This window comes from Balaenoptera borealis, assembly GCF_965194805.1.
Source record: "Balaenoptera borealis genome assembly, chromosome: 2".
Lineage (NCBI taxonomy): Eukaryota > Metazoa > Chordata > Mammalia > Artiodactyla > Balaenopteridae > Balaenoptera > Balaenoptera borealis.
In genome coordinates, this window is record NC_138867.1 from 169,204,673 (window position 1) to 169,225,909 (window position 21,237).

The following is a 21,237-nucleotide window of genomic DNA, read 5'->3' on the forward strand; positions in this document are numbered from 1 at the left end:
GAGGAGTGGAGAGGGGCTGGGTGGAGCACTGCAGATGAGTGGTTGGTGGTGAGCAGAGCCGAGGGCCTGGGACGGGAGAGCCCAGCGCAGAATGCTGAGTGGGCCTGACAGGACTTGGCAGCTCCAGGGGCCTCGGATAGTTGCCCAGAGGGTCACCTGACTCTGACCCTCCCTCTGCAGGAGCACAAGGCCAAGGTGACAGAGCTGGAGCAGCAGGTAGCCCAGGCCAAGACCCGCTACTCAGTCGCCCTGCGCAACCTGGAGCAGATCAGCGAGCAGATTCATGCGCGGCGCCGGGGCCAGCTCCCTCACCCCCCGGGCCAGCTGCGCTCTTCCCCAGTGGGGGCCGAGGCCGGGCCTGATGGTGGCGAGGATGGGGACAGCGGGATCATCGAGGGGGCCGAGGGCGGGGGGCTGGAGGAGGGTGTCAGCCTGGGGCCTGGCCCTGCCCCCGACACGGACACGCTGAGCCTGCTGAGCCTGCGCACTGTGGCTTCAGACCTGCAGAAGTGCGACTCCGTGGAGCACCTGCGGGGCCTCTCGGACCACACCAGTCTGGATGGCCAGGAGCTGGGTCCCCGGAGCGGGGGTCGTAGCGGCCGCCACCAGCGCAGTATCAGCCTGTAGCCCTGTGCTCAGGGTGGCTGGTGCAGTCTTACCACCACTGGCCCATGGAGGGCCCTGCAGGCTCCTAGCTCCCTCTCCTCGGGTCCTCGCTTCCCCCAGAGAGGTCAGGTTGGCTGTGTCTTGAGTCTGTCCTCTTTCTCACCCTGCCCTGCCCCCCACAGGTGGCAGCTCTCTTTGCCTTACCCTTTCAGAAGGCTTGTCTTTGGCTCTCACATCTCCCCTCCGCCTGCTGGCCCCTCACAGTCTGATACCGTTTGCTGGCCTCTTTTTGACTTCTTCCATCTGTCTGGTTTTTCCCCTCAGGGAAATTTGTCTAGAAGGCACAGGGATATCATCAGAGAAGGTGGGCGCTGGACCTGGGCCCTGGCATCTTGGCCCCCCCAAGCTTGAGTGAATGGACGGGTGCCCCTCCCACCTATGCATCTCCCGAGTGGCCCCGAGTGGCAGGGATGCTGCCGAGCCCTCCTAGCAGCGCAGCGCCCCAGTCCTCTGTGCCAGCCTGCCTGTGTGTAGCATGTAAGCTGCACTGTGGGGCTGTGTGCCTCTGGAAGACGCCACCCATCCCTTTAGTGCTCCCTCCTCATGACCTAAGCCACTTTGCTATGCGTGCCTCAAAGCAGGACTTGAGGGTTACTGGTGTCAGGGAAGGTGAAACCCAATCTCATCGTTGACAAAGGAGGCACCACCAACTCCAAACAGACTCCCGTGTGTGTGGTGTTTCCCCAGCTTGGCTGGGTCCTTAACATTGCCAAGGTGCTAGTGAGTCCATGTTGGGGGATGGAGATGTAGTGAGGTCCTGGTGGCTGAAGCCCTTGCCATTCCTGCTGCGGAGTTAGGTTTATTTACTTTTTCTGGGTAGAGGATGCTGAACCAAATCTCAGCGTCCTCCTGCAGGGTAGAGTTGGGGAGTTTGGTGCTCAATTGCTCTCCCTCGCTCTTCCCCAAACCAAACAATACCTAGTCCACGATCCCCTGGGGGATGCTCAGGTTTGGCTGCAGAGCCTCCGCTGATGTGGGGAAGGTTTGGCCTGGGGTGAGGGAACCCGCCCTCCATCGGGAGCTGCTTCAGGTGTCTGGTGGTACTCCTGTGCTGCGTGGGGCGGGGGAAAGGTAGGGAAGCCACACTGGATCTAGGTGCCTCGGGAGCACCGATCCTCCTGTCCCACCCCAGGAGGGCTGAGAGCTGGACTCTGGACAGGATAACTTGTGCCTAGGCCTGTGTGCTGCTGCCATTGACTGGGGAAGGAGCAGGCCTTCGAATAGGAGGTGTCTCCCTGTCCCAGGGTTGAGGCAGTTTGGTCATGATGAGAACCGCCAGGTTTGAGGTGGCCATGGGGGGAGGGAAGAAGGGGGAGGATGTGGGCGTGCGTGCGTGCATGCATGTGCCTGTGTGTATGGGGGGAAAGGGTCTGCCCCTGATTTTATTTAAATAAAATAGTTTATGTAACAATAATGTTTATTGTCCCTTTCAGGGAGGGAAGAGGAGTAGGGGGTGAGGATGGAGAGTGGGGAGGAACAGGGTGAAGAGGGATGCTCTTTTGATAGAGTAGTCAGAGGAGGTCTCTTGGGAGGTGAAGGATGAGATGGATCAAACCCAGGCAATGAGAGGAGGGAAGGCTTATGGCCACAGGGCTGGGGTGAATGCGCACCAAGTCGGTGGTGCCCTGCAACCCCCTGCCCTTCCAGCTTACCGGCCAAGGAGGGCTCTGCAGGGTGGAGTGGGTGCTGTCAGCCACTGGTGGTGCAGACAAGATGATGGTGCCATTCCTGGATGTGAGCATGAAGAAAGGGGAGGGACAAGTAGGGTTGTGGGATTTAGCAAATATACAGGATGCCCAGTTAAACTTGAATTTCAGATAGACGATGTTTTTGGCCCCTGCAGTGTTAAGGACATACTTAATACTAAGTTGTTTGTCATCTATCTGAAATTAAAATTTAACATAGATAAAAGGTGACTCCCAAGTTAGGGCTTGACCCATTGGTGGGTCAGGAGGGGTTTGAATACATTTGGACCCACTGCTTGTGAAACATCTGGTGGAATCAGGTTGGGGAAGAGATGAGAACTTCAGGAGCTGAGGAAGTGGAGAGTGAAGGCTCTCGACCAGACCTCACCACTGGTGCACCTACATTTGTAGCCAGGTGAGGAGGGAGTCAGCTAAGGGATGGAGAAGGTGCTGCCAGGGAGGAGGAGGGGGAGACCCACTGGAAACCTGGTGGGAAAAGGGTGTCCTGAAGACCTTTAAGGGGCAAGGTGAAGGCCAGGAGTTAAAGGGACAGGAGGGCAGAAGAGTGACCCTGGTGACCTCAGGTGGTAGATGGGCCATTAGGAGCCACTGTGTACCCTTTGACAAGACTGTCCAGGTGTGAGACTGCCTTTCCTGACCTGGCTTATTAATTGAGAAATAAGCAAAGTGTGATAAGGCAGATGGGTGCCAAAATACTTCCTTTATCACTGGAAAAGCGCTGTGAGTGTATGTGTGGCCTGTGTCCTTGGGCAAGTGGGCTTTCTGAGATGATTCCCCAGGATCATACTTCCCTACCCAGTCTGTGGCAGTGTGGAACCTGTAAGGCTCCTGGTGCAAAGGAACCCCAGAAAAGAAGAGCAGGCTGTGCCCACCCGGTTTCTCCATGCAGAATCACCTACCAGAAAAGGCAGTAGTGGAGAGAGAACAGGAGGGTTGGCGCTAATGGCTAACCATGGCAAATGTGCCCCCAACCCTATCGTAACAATAGTGGATTGCACTCACCCAGTGTGTCTCACGTGCCAGGCATATGCATCGATCCATTTAGTACCCATAACAATATTATGGGGTAGGTAGCACCAGAGTTGCTTTTTTCCAGGTGAGAATACAGGCATAGTAGGGGTGCCCAGTCTGCCCTTAGCCTTGTAGAAGGTAATGGAGGCAGTTGGACTCTAGAGTCTAAACTCTTCAGCCCTTGAGGGAAGCCCCTCACAGGAGCTAGAGGTGAGAAAGTAAAGGGAGTGTGTGTAGTCAACTCTTAGGAAGTTTTACTGGGAAGGGGAGCTGAGAACAGGATGGTCAAGGAATTTTAAAGTAAGCAAGAGATGGTCAAGTTATGGGGGATGTGGAGTCTCTTCTCCCCATGTCATATGTCCTAGTGGTAATGACTTCTTTTGAGCTGTGTCCCCCTGAAGTGAGCAGCTGGGCCTCAGTCTCCCTGGCACCTAGCTCATGCCCAGCACCTAATAGATGCTCAGAAAATGTGCTTTTGCATCTCCTTTCTCCCTGCCCCGGTCCAAATCTATACCAGATTATAGGTTGTCCCTGACCTGTGATAGTTTGACTTTGATTTTTTGACTTTACAAGGATGAGAAAGCAGTACACATTCAGTAGAAACCGTACTTCACATTTTGAATTTTGATCTTTTCCTGGGCTAGTGATACGAGGTACAATACTCTCTCGTGATGCTGAGCAGCGACAGCAAGCTGTAGCTCCTAGTCAGCCACACGATCACGAGGGTAAACGACTGATGCACTTGGAACCATTCTATACTCATACAGCCATTCTGTTTTTCAGTTTCAGTACAGTATTCAATAAACTACGTGAGATATTCAGCACTTTATTATAAAATAGGCTTTGTGTTAGATGTTTTTGCCCAACAGTAGGTTAATGTAAGTGTTCTGAGCACATTTAAGGTAGTTTAGGCGAAGCTATGATGTTCAGTAGGTTAGGTGTATTAAGTGCATTTTTTAAAAAAATATTTATTTATTTATTTATTTGGCCTCGCCGGCTCTTAGTTGTGGCACACAGGATCTCTAGTTGCGGCATGCAAACTCTTAGTTGCAGCATGTGGGATCTAGTTCTCTGACCAGGGATTGAACCCAGGCCCCCTGCATTGGGAGCACGGAGTCTTAGCCACTGAACCGCCAGGGAAGTCCCCTAAGTGCATTTTTGACTTAGGATATTTTCAACTTACGATGGATTTGTCAGGATGTACCCCCATTGTAAGTCTAGGAAGATCTGTACTTTGTTAGTACTGCAGTTAGGAGATAAGATCAGTATCCACAGTCCTAGGAACTCCATGTCTCCAAGTGTGGAGTTCCCAAATTTCTCTATGCTTCGATTTTATGACCTGTATGATGAGAAAATCTGGATGTGCTTAGCACGATGCCAGGTTGATAGTCACAATGATGCATGTTAGCAGTTCTCTGAAGCTTCAGAATGCAGCGAAGTTCATGACAGGAGGCCTCATCCCATCTTGTGCTAAACAAGGAGGCTCTTTATAAAGACCCCGCTGAGGGCTGGGTTTCCCTCTTTGGATATGATTTTGGAAGTCTTCCTTACTCTGCCTTGTGCATGGAGGGGAGATGGGCTTCTAGTGCTGTCATGGTCCTGCTCTGTCGGCAGGGGGCAGCAACCACCAGAAAGCAGGCGAAGTGAGATCTGGGTCTCCAGCTCTGTGGGCATTACTGTGGTAGTCCTACAGGACTACGAGGTTCACCTCTTGGACACTGGGCAGCAGGGCCTGGGAGCACGGTGGGGTGCGGGTTAGGGTCCATACTCCAGAGTTGAACCCTGTCTGTCCCCACACAGACAGGGACCTCTTGCCTCCCTGCATGTCATTGGAACCATCAGCTGTGTGGAAGCTGGGCGAGGTCTGCTGGGGCTGGTGTCATTTGAGACCAGATGTTCTGTGCCTGTGGTGTGCCCTGTCTCTTCAGAGCTCACCTTCTTTATTGACCTCACTAGTATCCTATCCCTTTCCCTTCCTCACCCTCCTTCCATATTCCCCTCTTGGGAAATCCCATTGACTTCTCCCTACCACCACTCCTGAGCCCCAGACTACCACCCTGTGCCATAGCCTGAACTAAGGACACCAGGGGACCATTTCACTGGCTGGCGAAAGTATGTGTGATTTATTAAGAAATATTTACCAGGATCTTTCAGATTGCAAAACACCGTGGTAGGGCTTGCTAGGAACACCAGAAAATATAATACCGTGGGTGGGACATCCAGGTAAGGAACACGGGGGTGCACATAGCTAATAGGTGATGCAGGGCAGCAAAAAAATAGATAACTAAAGAGGGATGCAATCAAGAGGGCTCTGGGAGGTTATTTGAGCTGGGGATACTCTCTGAAGCTCTGAACCAGCCCCTGGCCTTAGGCTAGAGAGGTGGTAGCAGGAATCCCAGTTCCTCCCCTGCCCCCGCCCCCTGTGACCCCCACCTCCAAGTCCTCCTGTCCCCATGCTTCACTCTTCTGAAATCTGGCATGAGCTCTTCTAGCCAAAGCCTGTGTCTGCCCCATCTTGGTGTTCCCAGGGCCTGGCATATGGCACTCTCCACCAAACATCTGCCCACAGACTTGCTTTCACTTGTGCTACTCTTGGCACAAGTTTCCCCCCTGCTTAACCTGTTAGACTTCTGCCTGTGGCTTGAGGCCCAGCTCATGTGGAATTTTGACCAAAGGCCTTTCTGGTTCCCCAGCTCTCCAGCCAGGTCTGAATTAATCCCACCACCCAAGTTCCCCAAGGCTCATTTGACTTATTGTGGGGCTGGCCCAATGTCACCCCTGGGGTCTTCCCTGACTCCATCTTACTCAACACCTAACATGGTACAATAGACATTGTGACTATATGTCACTTAATACAGTGACTATATGTCATGTATGGTCTAAAGTGGGACACTTGAGGGAATTCCCTGGTGGTCCAGTGGTTAGGACTCCAAGCTTCCACTGCAGGGGGTATAGGTTTGATCCTTGGTTGGGGAACTAAGATCTTGCAAGCTGCGTGGCCAAAAAACAAAAAAGTGGTACACTTGAGTGTGAAAGGGGACAGATGTAACTCAGGACTGAAACGCACTGACCACACTATCCAGAGGGCTGTCATTGACCTGCCTCTGCCACAAGGGGGTTGTGTGCACATTGGATGAGCCACTCAGCTCCTCTGGGCTTTGGTGTTCCAGTCTGCAAGAAGTGGGGCTGAACTGGGCAGATAATCTCTGAATGTTATCTAAAACACTAAAATTATATGGCCAGTGGAGGAGGTTGGGGCCTGTCAGGTGTTTTGGTGGAGAATGTGAGATAGTGGATGTGTTTGGGGTCAGAGCATGAGAACACCAAGGCTAGGGTTGATTAGGACCCAGCCCAGAGGCAGTGGAGGGCTGCTGGACATTTCTGCTTTGGGCATGAGGTGATGGCTGTCCACTGTGGTCAGGGAATTTGGAATGCTGGGCAGTGGTTTCTCCCTCCTGATGGCAGGCAGGTGGTGGTCACGACACATCAGGGATATACCAGCTTATTCATCAGCATAGCTGGGAAGAGGTGGTGGCAAAATGAGTTTCTTTCCCATTTAGGACAGAGGAACATTTTGATCTAGGATGGAATGAAAATCAGGGCCATGGAGTTTGGCAAAAGGAGACAAACCCTTCCTTAGTTGCTGCTTCATCTCACATGCCTTGTGTGCCACCATGTTCCTTTTCCCCTCTCCTTATGATTTCCATGATAACATGCAGAAGGGAAGGGTCCTCTCCACATCCAACAGGAGGGAATTTCAGTCATGCCTTCTCCAGAGGTGATGCAGGAATTCTTACAAGTGCTGGGGGGACTGGGGGAGGAGTGAGGGAATAGTGGAAGCTCCTGGCATGAAGGGCTTCCTGGCAGGAGGCTCTTAGGGCCTGCTGCTATTTAGGGGAGAATGAGAGGCCCTCACTTAACATCACCTCTCTCTCCTTCTAACCTCAGTGTTGCCGCTGTGGTTTCAGCCTCCCGCTCTCCTCGGAGAGAGAGGCCAGGAGCCCACCTGCCCCTGCACCCCAGGGTGGGAGTGTGAATTCCCACTCTCCTCCCATTTGGCCTTCTTCCAGCTGATCCTTACCCAACCTCTGTTTCCATGTTGGACAGGATTTCCAAAGCCTCGAATCACAAGCTATTGCTTCGCTCTCAAACAGTTGCACTTAGCAGAGGGACTGTGGCTACCCAGTAGGAAGGGACCTGTCAATAACAAGAAAGTCATGGGGCCTTAGAGAGAGGAAAGCTATGTCTTCACAGAACCAACAAAAACCAAACTCAAGGTTAAAAAAAGAAAAAAAAATGCAGCCAGGTATTTAGTTAACCAGCCATCTTAGGTATACTATTCATTTTTAATCTGAATTGAATTATTTTTTTAAAATCTATTTTAAAGACACATCCAGAGAGAATGTGACAGGCAAAAAGGCAGAATCTGAAAGACAGGAAAATTGATCTGGACACATACATGGAAAGGGATAAGAGGAAACACTGCAACTAGAGAAACCACAGGAATTGGAGAAAGTGAAAGAAGTGGAGTAGAAGAGAGGAAGTGAGATGTGAAGATAGCTGTGTGCACTCAGCTGGGGGAGGGACCACAAGGATAAGAAGAGGAAATCACCCCCAGGTGACTGAGCTAGTAGCAAAGATGGTGCTCAGAGGTGCCTGGACACTAATTGAGCCAAGTCAGATTTATAGCCCTCCCTTATCTTGACCTGTCTTAAGGTTCGTAGGAGTGGGACCATTCCTGGCGCTGCCTACCTTCTGTAGCCGTCTGCTGGCCAGAGATTTATGGCTCTGACGTCAGGGAAATTACTGATAAATCTTGTCTTAGACATGCACCACCCTCCATTGGCTCCAACAGTGTTTGATATCCAGTAATAGAAAACCAGATCCTATGAGTTGTTAAAAAGCAAAATTCAACTGAGTAAATTTTAAAGACCTTATTCAATGATTCATGAATCAGGCATCATCCCATCTAGCAGATGGAAAGGAGCTCCAAGGAGGTGTACAGATGAAAGACTTTTATAGGCAGAAGGGAGCAGGAGCAAGGAAGACATATTAGCAAAAAATGGACTGTTGTGGCAAGGTCACCTCCCTTTAGGGGCTGCAGAGTTCTATCAGGCGGATTACTTCACTAGTGCTGACCAGGTAATTCCTGGTTGGTTTAAAAGTCCATTCCTGGGAGAGGCCAAAACTACTTTAAGTCCTTGGGGTTTAGCATAAGTGACTATATTTTGGGCCTGTTGTCTTGCTTTTAATAGAGTGAATTCAAGACATAGGCAGGGCCCATGGAAGACCTAGGGGAGAGGGGTTGCCATCCTAGGAAATTCTTGAATTCTTTCTTGGAAGTAGCTATCCTATTACCAGGTAGCAGAGGACCAAGGGGAATGTGCCTTAGGACATGCCCAAGGACCTCTTGGCAGCTCTGCACCATTAATTCCGTGAGGATATGTGTGCCTGGAACCCAGCCAAAGCTGAACAAGCCTCTCTAATCAAAATATTGTTGTTTTCTTGAGGACTTGTGGGTTCTGAGAATTTTGTGCTTCTTTGTGGGACATACTCTTTCAGTTATGAGCATGAAAATCTCAGTGCAATGAGGACAGAAGAAATATTTGCTTCTCACCCATCCTTCATCTTAAACATGGCTCAGTAGGGGGGAAGCATCGCCCAGAGACTCTGGCCCAGAGAAGATTCTTCTAGAACCCTGGTTCCTAAAGTATATTCTTCAGATCAGCAACATAAACATCACCTGAAACGTGTTATAAATGCACAGTCTCAGGTCCCACCACCTTACACTAATCCCACCACTCCAGAGGTACTGGATCAGAAATTCTGGGGTGGCACCAAGGACCTGCTTAACAAGCCCTCCAGGTGATTCTGATGCTCACTGGAGTCTGAGAATAGGCAGGTATAGGGGATGTGGGAAATGCATACGGGGCACCTAAGACTTGCACTTCATTCACCTTTTATTTGCCAAAGTGAGTTACTTGGCCTAACTTCAAAGGAGTGGGAAGTGCAACTTACAATGTGCCCTGGAAGAGGGAGTTCTGGGTATTTTAGACCATAGATAGTGTTAAATAACGAAAATTAAACTGAGTAAATTTTCAAGATCTAATTGGTTTTATTGAACGAGTCATGAATCAGGCATCATCTCATCTAGCAAGTAGAAAGGAGCTCCAAGATTGGAAGAACTAATATTGTTAAAATGGCCATACTACCTAAAGCAATCTACAACTTTAATGCAATCCCTATCAAATTACCCATGACATTTTTCACAGAACTAGAACAAATAATCCTAAAATTTACATGGAACCATAAAAGACCCAGAATTGCCAAAGCAATCCTAAAGAAAAAGAACAAAGCAGGAAGCATAACTCTCCCAGACTCCAGACAATACTACAAAGCTACAGTAACCAAAACAGTGTGGTATTGGCACAAAAACAGACATATGGAACAGTGGAACAGAATAGAGAGCCCAGAAATAAACCCGCACATCTATGGACAATTAATCTTTGACAAAGAAAGCAAGAATATGCAATGGAGAAAAGACAGTCTCTTCAGCAAGTGGTGTTGGGAAAGCTGGACAGCGACATGTAAATCAGTGAAGTTAGAACACACCCTCTCACCATACACAAAAATAAACTCAAAATGGGTTAAAAACTTAAATATAAGACATGACACCATAAAACTCCTAGAAGAGAACATAGGCAAAACATTCTCTGACATAAATCGTAGCAATGTTTTCTTAGGTCAGTCTAAGAAAACTTCTATCGCTACTTCCAAGGCGATAGAAATAAAAGCAAAAATAAACAAATGGGATGTAATAAAACATAAGCTTTTGCATAGCAAAGGAAACCATAAACAAAAGGAAAAGACAACCTACAGGCTGGGAGAAAATATTTGCAAACAGCAAGACTGGCAAGGGCTTAATTTCCAAAATATACAAACAGCTCACATAATTCAATAACAAAAAAACCCAAACAACCCAATCAAAAAATGGGCAGAACACCTAAACAGACATTTCTCCATCAGACATACAGATGGCCAATAGGCACATGAAAAGATGTTCAACATCACTAATTATTAGAGAAGTGCAAATCAAAACTACGATGAGGTACCACCTCACACCAGTCAAAATGGCCATCATTAAAAAGTCTACAAATAATAAATGCTGGAGAGGGTGTGGAGAAAAGGGAATCCTCCTACACTGTTGGTGGGAATGTGAATTGGTGCAGCCACTTAAGAAAACAGTATGGAGCTTCCTCAAAAAACTAAAAATAGAGTTGCCATATCATCCAGCAATCCCACTCCTGGGCATATACCCAGACAAAACTATAATTCAAAAAGATACATGCACCACTATGTTCATAGCAGCAGTATTTACAATAGCCAAGACATGGAAGCAACCTAAGTGTCCATTGACAGATGAATGGATAAAGAAGATGTAGTATATATATGTATATATATATATATATACATATATATATATATATATATAATATATATATATACATATATATATATGTGTATATATATATATATACACACACACACACACACAATGGAATACTACTCAACCATAAAAAAGAATGAAATAATGCCATTTGCAGCAACCTAGAGATTATCATACTAAGTGAAGTAAGTCAGAAAAAGAAAGACAAATACTATATGATATCACTTATGTGTGGAATCATGACACAAAAGAACTTATCTACGAAGCAGAAACAGACTCATAGACATAGAGAACAGAACAGACTTGTGGTTGCCAAGGGGGAGGGGTTGGGGAAGGAATGGATTGGGAGTTTTGGATTAGCAGATGCAAACTATTATATATATATATAATATATATATGATAAATATATATATAATTGAATCACTTTGCCGTATGCCAGAGACTAACACATTGTAAATCAACTATACTTCAATGAAATATATTTTAAAAAACAGTACAAAATTAAAAAAGAACGGAGCTCCAAGGAGCTGTACAAAATGGAAGGCTTCTATAGACAGAAGGGGGAAGTGATAAGGAAAGAGCAGATTACGTCTTCCTTTTGGAGATGGAAAGGTTCTGTGTGGCAGGTCACATCATTGGTGCTGACCAGAAAATTCCAAATTGACTGGTTAAGACTACATTCCTGGGGAAGGTTGAAACTGCAATTAGGTTAGGTATTAAGCCATGGTTTGGTGATGTGGGCTTAGCACAAGTGACTCCATTTTAGGCCTGTTTTTTTTTAACTGTAGGAAAAAACAGTAGCCATGAACATTGTCAGGGGAGGTGGCAGAAGCTTGGATTTGCTCTTTCTATTTTCATAATGCATTTCTGAAAAATAGAGCCTTTGGAGCATAAGCACAGTGTCATTATAATTTCTTGGTTTTATCTATTAGGCCAAATTAAAGCTTCCCCAATTACCTCATAAATGCCCCATTCACAGTGGGTGGTCTTCAGGGTCCAAACATTGCACTGGGGATGTTAAGTGGCTTTAGTCTGGTCTGTGTCTCTGAGGTTGTCATTTCCACGGATCAAGTGGGGACATTATTAACACACTGTGGAAAAAAATTTTCCACAGTATTTTATGGCAAGACAAGAAAAATTTAAACAAAAAAATTTCTCTGCCCTTTGGCCTCTGCTCTCCCCTCTCTGTGCATTGTGTATCTGTGTTATGCATCAACCAAACCTCTCCCATTGGCAGAAATACCTGCTCAACCCTGAAGAGCAACATTCTCCTAGCATCAACAAGACAACTGCTTAAAAGATAAACCACTTTCTTGATTTTGTAAGGGGTCACATGACCCACTACTTCATACTTGCAGATTTGGATTGTGTAAACTGTCGATAATACGTCATTTAATATACAGCCCTCTGTCTCAAAAAACTTACATAAATGTGCTTTGACTTCTATTGGGCAGAGCAGATCTCAGAGCTTTCTGAGATGCTGTTCCTAGGTTATAATCCTCAATTCGGCTCAAATAAAACTGTCCATTTCTTTCGTAGAGTGACTGATTAAGTTTTCTTCGACAACACAGATTCTGACTTAGTGGGTCTGGGGCCAGAGTGTCTGTGTCACACTTGGAAGAGTGAGGCCTTAAGTCCTCTCCAGAGCCCTATTGCAGTGCATGCAACAAAATTCCTGCTGGCAAGGAGCTTCCACCTAGCTGTGCACCATACTGCATGGTTTATGTTATTAAAAAGACCCAGGCCTGGGGAATATATTTGCGGACAAAGAATGTCACCTGCCATTTCAGTAAACAAAATATGTTGTGGCCATAAAGTCATCAGCCACTGCAGCTGCCCCGAAGGTGCACCCTGAGGGGAACTGGAGAAAAACAGGACAGTTAAGGTGCATATCAAAGGAATAATTTCAATGAGCACAGACTTTTACATCTTCCCATATACAGAAAAGCAGTAAAGTCATTAACTTGAGATGTCTGTTTTTTGTGATTAGCAGTAATATTTTGATGTCCGACTACATTTTTTTTTTCAGCAAAAACTATATATCCTGGGTCCTTCCTTACCTTTTTGTAACAGTTTCTCAGAGCTATCTGAGAGGCTATATCTTGGGCTTAAAGTCCTCAGTAAGTCTGCCAAATAAATCATGATTCTCAGCTTTTAGGTTGTGCATTTTTTTCAGTCAACATATTGATTTTGGCTTTTGTGATATTGTGATTTATAAAATATATAGATATACATTGGTCTTCCTCCTGTTCCTGGCACAGAGCTCCTAAAACTCTTGGAGTTTCCTAAATGATAAGCGCTATAAACGTGTCTTTCATTATATTGATGAGGTGACTTTTGGAAAGCCTCTAGGTAACTCAAGGCTGGGGGCTGGTTGCCAGGGGAACCAACCATGTGATTAAAGAGTTGGAACTTTTAGTCCACCACCACCCTCACCCCCAATCCCCTAGGAGGAGAGAGGGGCTAGAGATTGAGTGCAATCATCAGTGGCAAACCATGGCTATGTAATGAAGCCTCCATAAAAACCAAACAGAATGTTTGGAGAGCTTCCACGTTGGTGAACATGTGGAGTTTTTGGGAGAATGGAGATTCCAGAGAGCATGGAAGCTCTGCACCCCTTCCCACATACCTTGCCCTATGCATCTCTTCCATTGGCATTTCCTGAGTTATATCCTTTTCTAATCCAGTAAGTAAAATATTTATCTGTGTTCTGTGAGCTACTCTAGCACACTAATCAAGCCCAAGGAGGGGTCATGGAAACCCATCTATAGCTGATAGGTCAAAAGCATGGGTGACAACTTGGACTTAGGATTGGTGTCTGAAAAGAGGTAGGGGCAGTTTTGTAGGACTGAGCCCTTAACCTGTGGGATCTGGTGCTATCTTCAGGTAGATTGTGTCAGAATTGAGTTAATTCCTTAGTGATGTTGGAGAAAATACATATCAGAGGGACTTCCCTGGTGGTCCAGTGGTTAAGACTCCATGGTCCCAATGCAGGGAGCCTGGGTTCAATCCCTGGTCATGGAACTAGATCCCTCATGCTGCAGCGAAGATCCCTCACGTGGCAACACAGATTCCGTGTACTGAAACTAAGACCTGGTGCAGCTAAATAAATAAATATTAAAAAAAAAGAAAAGAAAATACATATCAGAGGTTTGTTCCTCTAGAAATTATATTTTGATTTAGAAGAAGCCTAAAATTTTGCAAAATAAACTGATATATTAATAAAATTCTTAGAACCATATTGATTCATTAAATAACTAAAAAAAAAAAACCCCAATTTCTCGAATATATAGCAATATACTATTATTAAGATCCCTATCCTAGAAGACTTCTAATTTCAACTCAGACATGTGGAGAACTTGGAGTTCTTACAGTCCTATCCATACACCAAGAAAAAGCTGCACAAACTGAAAATCAATGACTTTTCTTGGACTCATCAGAGAACTGAGTTTCAGAGAAAATTGCCAACCCCAAATCTGGAGAGACAGGCAAATCAGAGGACATAGCCAAGATCTGTTAACCTGGAAGGCACTTGAGCCATAACCTGGTAGAAACACTTATATGGTATTTTTGATGAATTGCCTGAGTTTGAGTGTGGATCAGTGTGAGATTGAGAAACTCCTAGAGCCACAATCTCAAGGAACCCCTTACTCTTACGGGCTTCAACTCCAGAAATCCCAAGAGGTTTGCCCAGGGCATTCTACATAACAGACTACTATCCAGGGAAAACACATTACCAGAGCTTATTCCACCAGGGGAAGGACATTTTTCCAACCCAAGCCCTTTCTAGTTTTCCTATCTCACCTAAGGAGGGAGGGTTTTGAAGCTATAAAAGAAGAAACATTTGTGAAGGTCACAGGCTCACTAAAAGACTAAAATTTAATTGGAAGATTATAGCTTCTCCTCCCCACACCTTGCAACCACACCAATGTGCTCCAATATACTAATCGTAAATTACAGTTAAAAGAGCTACAAGACAAAGGCTCTCTCTGAGGAGGAATACTTAGGGAAGCCCAAAGTAATAAAGGTCACAAAAACAAGGAAACTAGTGGAATTTGAAGCCTCTAGTATCTATAAATTTAGAATACATTAAACAAAGCCCAACTCCAAAGCCCAAATCCTAGTCAGGTTAATTCAAATCCTCATACTAAAGGATTTACCTCAGTTCCTATTATTGGATAAAACATTTTAAGGTTTCTACCAAACATTACATATCATGCAAAAAGGCAAAAAAAGAAAAAAAAAAACAGTCTAAAGGGACAAAATGAGCATCAGACCAGACTCATATGTTGAAATTATCAGAGAATTTAAAATAACTATTATTAACACATTAAGGGCTCTAGTGCAAAAGGTAGACATCATGCGAGAAGAGTTGGATAATGCAGAAGAAAGAGGGAAACTTAAGAAAGGATAAAAAAGAAAGGCTAGATGTAACAGAAAATCCAGGAGAAAGAATAAAAAGGGAAAGTGATGCAACAGAAATAAAGAATGGCTCCTCAGTAGTCTTGACAGGGCTGAGGAAATGTGATCTTGAAGATAGGTCAGTAGGAACTTCCCAAATTGAAGTGCAACAAGAAAAAAGAATTGAAAAACATCCAGAACACCCAAGAACTGTGGGACAATTTCAAAGCATTTAACATATGCATATTTGGAATACCAGAAGAAAGAGAAGAGAAGGAGACTGGTGCAAAATAAGCACTTGAAGTAATAATGGCCAAGAACTTTCCAAAATTAATGGCAGACATTAAATCATAATTCCAAGAATCTCAGCATCAAACAGAATAAATACCCAAAGTAACTACACTTAGGTATTATATTCAAATTGCAAAAAATTAAAGAGGAGAAAATCTTGAAAGAAGTCAGGAAAAAAGAAAACAAAAGCCAAACCAACCTACCTTGACTATAGAGAAACAAGGTAAAGAATTACAGCGACTTCTAATCAGAAACCATGCAAGCAAGAAGAGAGTGAAGTGAAATATTTAAAGTTTTGAAAGAAAAAAAAACCCTAGCATTCTATATCAACAAAATTATTTTTCAAAAGTGAAGGATAGATGAAGACTTTCTCAGACAACTGAAAACTGAGGTGATTCACCAGCAGAAATGTTAAAAACATTTTCTCAAAGTAGAAAGAAAATGATAAAGGATAATGAAGGATAATGAAACTTGGATCTATATGAAGAAAACAAGAACACTGCAAGAGAAATATATTAAATTAAAAGAAATCTTTTCTTGTAATTTATCTAAAATATAACAATTTGTTTAAAATTATAAAATAGCAACAATATATTGGATGATTAAGCATATGGATAACTCTGTCATCCATGCTCCTGCACTATGTATAAAGTGGAATAGTGTCATTTGAATGTGGATTTAAATTATTTAAAAATGTATATTGTAAGTTCTACAGCTAATTTTTTTTATATTTATTTATTTTTTTTTGGCTATGTTGGGTCTTCATTGCTGTGCACGGGCTTTCTCTAGTTGCGAGTGGGGAGCTACTCTTTGTTGCGGTGCACGGGCTTCTCATTGCAGTGGCTTCTCTTGTTGTGGAGCATGGGCTCTAGATGCATGGGCTTCAGTAGTTGTGGCATGCAGGCTCAGTAGTTGTGGCTCACAGGCTCTAGAGTGCAGGCTCAGTAGTTGTGGTGCACGGGCTTAGTTGCTCTGCGGCATGTGGCATCTTCCCAGACCAGGGCTCGAACTCATGTCCCCTGCATTGGCAGGTGGATTCTTAACCACTGCACCACCAGGGCCCAACAGCTAATTTTTTAAGGAAGTAGAAATGAGAGAGAAGAGATCAAATAGAATTATTTCAAATGCTCAGTTTACACCAGAGAGGGCAGATAAAGAAACCTCTAGCAATGACTAGAAAAAAGTTACAAACATGGTTGATATTAATTTAAATATGTCAATAATTACTTTAAATGTGAATGATCTTAGTATGCCAATTAAAAGACAAAATTATCTTTTGGATAAAAAAAACACAACAAGACCCAAATATGTACTTACAAGAAACTCTTTTTAATATAAAGACCCTGATGACTTACAAAGTTAAAAGTAAAAGAGGGAGAAAGATATAGGATGCTAACACTAATCAAATGAAAGCTGGAGTAGTTATATTAATTTTAGACAAAGAGAATTTAGAACAATGAAAATTATCAAGAATAAAAAGGAGTACTATTATTAATAATGATAATGGGGTCAGTTCTCCAAGAAGACAGCAGTTTTAAACACGTATGTTACAAAAGAGTGTCAAAATGTGTGAAATGAAAACTGATAGAACTAAAAGAAATAGACAAATTCACTTTTATAGTTGAGATTCCAACACCTGCTGTCAGTAAGTGACCAATCAAGCAGGCAGGAAATCAATAAAGATATATTTGACCTGAATAGAACTATGAAGTAACTAGATCTAAGTGGCATTTTTTGAATACTCCATCCAACAACATGTCAAACTTGGGTGGAATATTCACTGAAAAAGACCACTTCTGGGTCATAAAAAGTACCTTTCCAGCAACTCCACTACTGGGTATATAGCCAAAATAATTGAAAGCAGGATCTTGAAGAGATATTTGCACATCTGTTTTCAAAACAGCACTCTTCACAATAGCCAAGAAGTAGAAGCAACACAAATGTCCATTGACAGATGAATGGATAAACAAAATGTGGTATATACAATACATACAATGGAATATTATTCAGCCTTAGAAAGGACATTCCGGCACATGATACAACACAGATTAACTCTGAGAACATTATGCTGAGTGAAATAAGTCAGTCACAAAAAGACAAATACTGTCTTATATGAGGTACCTTATGTGAGTAGACAAATTTATAAAATCAGAAAGTTGAATGGTAGTTTCCAGGAGGTGGAGAGAGGAGAAAATAGGGAGTTGTTACTAAATAGGTATAGAGTTTCAGTTTTGCAAGATGAAAAAGTTCTGGAGATTTGTTGCACAGCAATGTGAATATGTTTAACAAAACTGTACTTTACACTTAGAAATGGTTAAGATGGTAACTTTTATGTTATGCACATTTTAATACTAACAAATTTGAAAGGTTAGAAATCAAAGTATAGTTTCAGACCACAATTTGTAATTATCAGCAATCAATAACAGGAAGCTGGAAAATCTTCATATATTTGAAAATGAAACAAAAATCTTTTACCCATAAGGGAAGAGAATCTGAAGAAGAATATATATATATATTCTGAATTGCTGTGCTGTACACCTGAAACTAACACAATACTGTAAATCAACTATACTTCAATTAAAAAATTATCATTTCAAAAAAACAAATAATCAATGTATTAAGAAGTCTAAAGAGAAATCAAAAATGTTTTTGAAATAAATGAAAATAAAATTTATCAAGTTTTGTGAGATGCAGTGAAAGTAATGCATGGAGGGAAATTTATAGCATTTAATGTATATATTAGAAAAAAATCTAAAATCAGTAACTTAAGGTTTTCCCTTAAGAAACCAGAACAGAAAAGCAATAGCCTAAAGCAAGCAGAACAAAAGGAATAATAAACTATAAAATTAAAAATGGGAAACCAGTAGAAAACAAAATCAAAGGAAACCAAACCTGGTTCTTTGAAAAGATCAGTAACGTTGATAAGCCAGGCTAACCAAGAAAAAAAGGGAGGAGACACAAATTACCAATATCAAATGTTCATTACTGATGATCCCATGGACATCGGAATAATAATAAAGCGATACTATGAAAAACTCCATGCTCACAAATTAGATGATTTTAATGAAAAGAACCAGTTTCTTGAAAGATACAAATTGCTAAAACTCACAAAGGAGAAATAGATAAGCTGAATAGTTCTATATCTATTAAAGAAATGGAAAAAATAATTATTAAACTTCCAAAAAAGAAAGCACCAGGCCCAGATGGTTTCACTGGTGAATTCTAACAAACATTTAAGAAAGAATATATAACAATTCTCCACAGTCACTTCTAGAAAATAGAAGCAGTGGGAACACTTCCAAACACATTCTATGAGGCCAGCTTTATCCTAATACTAAAACCAAATAAAGATATCACAATAAAGGAAAACAACAGACCAATATCTCTCTTGAACATAAATTCAAAAAATCCTCAATAAAATAGTAACCTATCAAATCAAACAAGGTAGTTATACACCACAACCAGGTGAGATTTATTCCAGGTATGCAAGGCTTATTCAACATCTTAAAATCAATGTAATTATTCACATCAACATACTAAAGAAGGAAAATCATATGATCATATTAACTGATGCAGAAAAACAGACAAAATCCAACACTCATTCCTGATAAAAATTCTCAGCAAATTAGTAATAAAGTAAAACTTCCTCAGTTTGACAAAGAATATACAGAAAACTTACAGCTAATATCATACATAATGGTGAAAACTGGATGCTCTCCTAAGAGCTGGAAGAAAGTGAGGGTGTCTTCTCTTAGCACTCTTCTTCAAAACTGTACTGGAAATCCTAGCTAGTGCAATAACACAAGAAAAAGAAATAAAAGGCTAAAGATTAGAAAGAAAGAAAGAAAACTATTTGCAGAAGATACAATTGTGTATATATAAAATTCCAAAGAATTGACACACAAAAAAACAAAATAATACAAAACAATTCATGGAACTAAGCAAATATTGCAAGATCACAGGATACAAAGTTAATATACAAAAGTCAATTACTAATCTTGAGGACATTATACTAAATGAAATAAATCATTCATAACAAGACAAGTATTGTATGATTCCACTTATATGAGGTACCTAGAGTAGTCAAATTCATAGAAACAGCAAATAGAATGGTGGCTACTAGGGACCTGGGAGAAGGGAAACTGGGAAGCTATTACTTAAGTGTATAGAGTTTTTTTTTGCAAGATGAAAAAGTTCTGGAGATTGGTTGCAGAACAATGAGAATATAACACTTGAAAATGATTAAGATGATATTTTATATAATTTACCATAATCAGAACATAAAAGTAAATGGTATTAAAAAAGAATTACAAGGGCTTCCCTGGTGGTGCAGTGGTTGAGAATCTGCCTGCCAATGCAGGGGACACGGGTTCGAGCCCTCGTCTGGGAAGATCCCACATGCCGCAGAGCAACTAGGCCCGTGAGCCACAGTTACTGAGCCTGCGCGTCTGGAGCCTGTGCTCCGCAACAAGAGAGGCCGCGATAATGAGAGGCCCGTGCACTGTGATGAAGAGTGGCCCTCACTTGCCACAACTAGAGAAAGCCCTCGCACAGAAACGAAGACCCAACACAGCCATAAATAAATAAATAAATAAATAAAATAAACCCAAAAGTTAAAAAAAAAAAAAAGAATTACATTCTATATACTAGCAACTAACAATTGGAATTTGAAATAAAAAATTCCATTCACAATAACACCCTAAAAAAGGAAATAGGCATAACTAACAAAATATATTAAGGATCTATATGCAGAAAACTATAAAAAACTGATGAATAAAACAAAGAAGATCTAAATAAATGGAGAGATATTCCATATTCATGGATTGGAAGTCTCAATATTGTTATGATGTCAGGTCTTCCCAATGTGATCTTTGTATTCAATGCAATTTCAATTAAAATACCAGCAAGCTATTGTGGATATTAACAAACTGATTCTAAACTTTATGTGGAAAGGCAAAATATCTAGAATAGACAGCACAATACTAAAGAAAAAGAACAAATTTGGAGGACTGACACTACTCAATTTCAAATCTTACTAGAATGCTGCAGTAATCAAGATAGTGTGCTGTTGACAAAAGAACAGACACATAAATCAGTGGAACAGAATACAGGGCCCAGTAATAGACCTGCACAAACATAGACAACTTATCTTTATCAAAGGAGCAAAGGCAATTCAATGGAGAAAGGATAGTCTTTTCAACAAATGATACTGAACAAATTGGACATTTATATCCAAAAAAAAAAAAAAAACACTTTGACACAGACCTTACTTTACACAAAAGTTAAATCAAAATGGATCATAAACCTAAATGGAAAATGCTAAACTATAAAGCTTCTTGAAGAAAACATAGGAGAAAATGTACATGACTTTGGGTTTGATAATGTGTTTTTCAATACAACATCTGTAATACTATCCATGAAACAAAAAAATAAAAATTTTCCTGTTAAAATTAAAGCCTCTGCTCTGCTAAAGACATTGTTCAGAGAATGAACAAATTTTACCCAAAGACTAGAGTAATATTTGTAAAACAGATTTTTGATAAAATATTTGTATCCAAAATATACAAAAAGCTCTTAAAACTCAACCAGAAAATAAACAACTCAATTTAAAAATGGGCAAAAGATCTGAACAGACAGTTCACTGAGAAAGATGGCAATTATTTGAACATATGAAAAAGTGCTTAAGATCATATGTCCTTAGGGAACTGCAAATTA

General features: G+C 42.3%; 2 protein-coding genes across 5 annotated transcripts in view; one reads left to right on the forward strand and one right to left on the reverse strand.

The window, feature by feature from the left end:
* Positions 1-20,815, forward strand: part of SH3BP5L (SH3 binding domain protein 5 like) — a 31,068-nt gene extending 10,253 nt beyond the window's left edge. For both annotated transcript variants that reach the window (XM_082379475.1, XM_082379476.1), the window contains exon 7: positions 181-20,815. In XM_082379475.1, coding sequence (XP_082235601.1) covers positions 181-627 — 447 coding nt within the window. In that variant the 3' untranslated portion in view covers positions 628-20,815. The remainder of the gene's footprint in view (positions 1-180) is intronic.
* Positions 1-21,237, reverse strand: part of LOC309622987 (olfactory receptor 2T27-like) — a 214,183-nt gene that overhangs the window by 18,374 nt on the left and 174,572 nt on the right. The gene's annotated exons all lie outside the window — the stretch shown is intronic.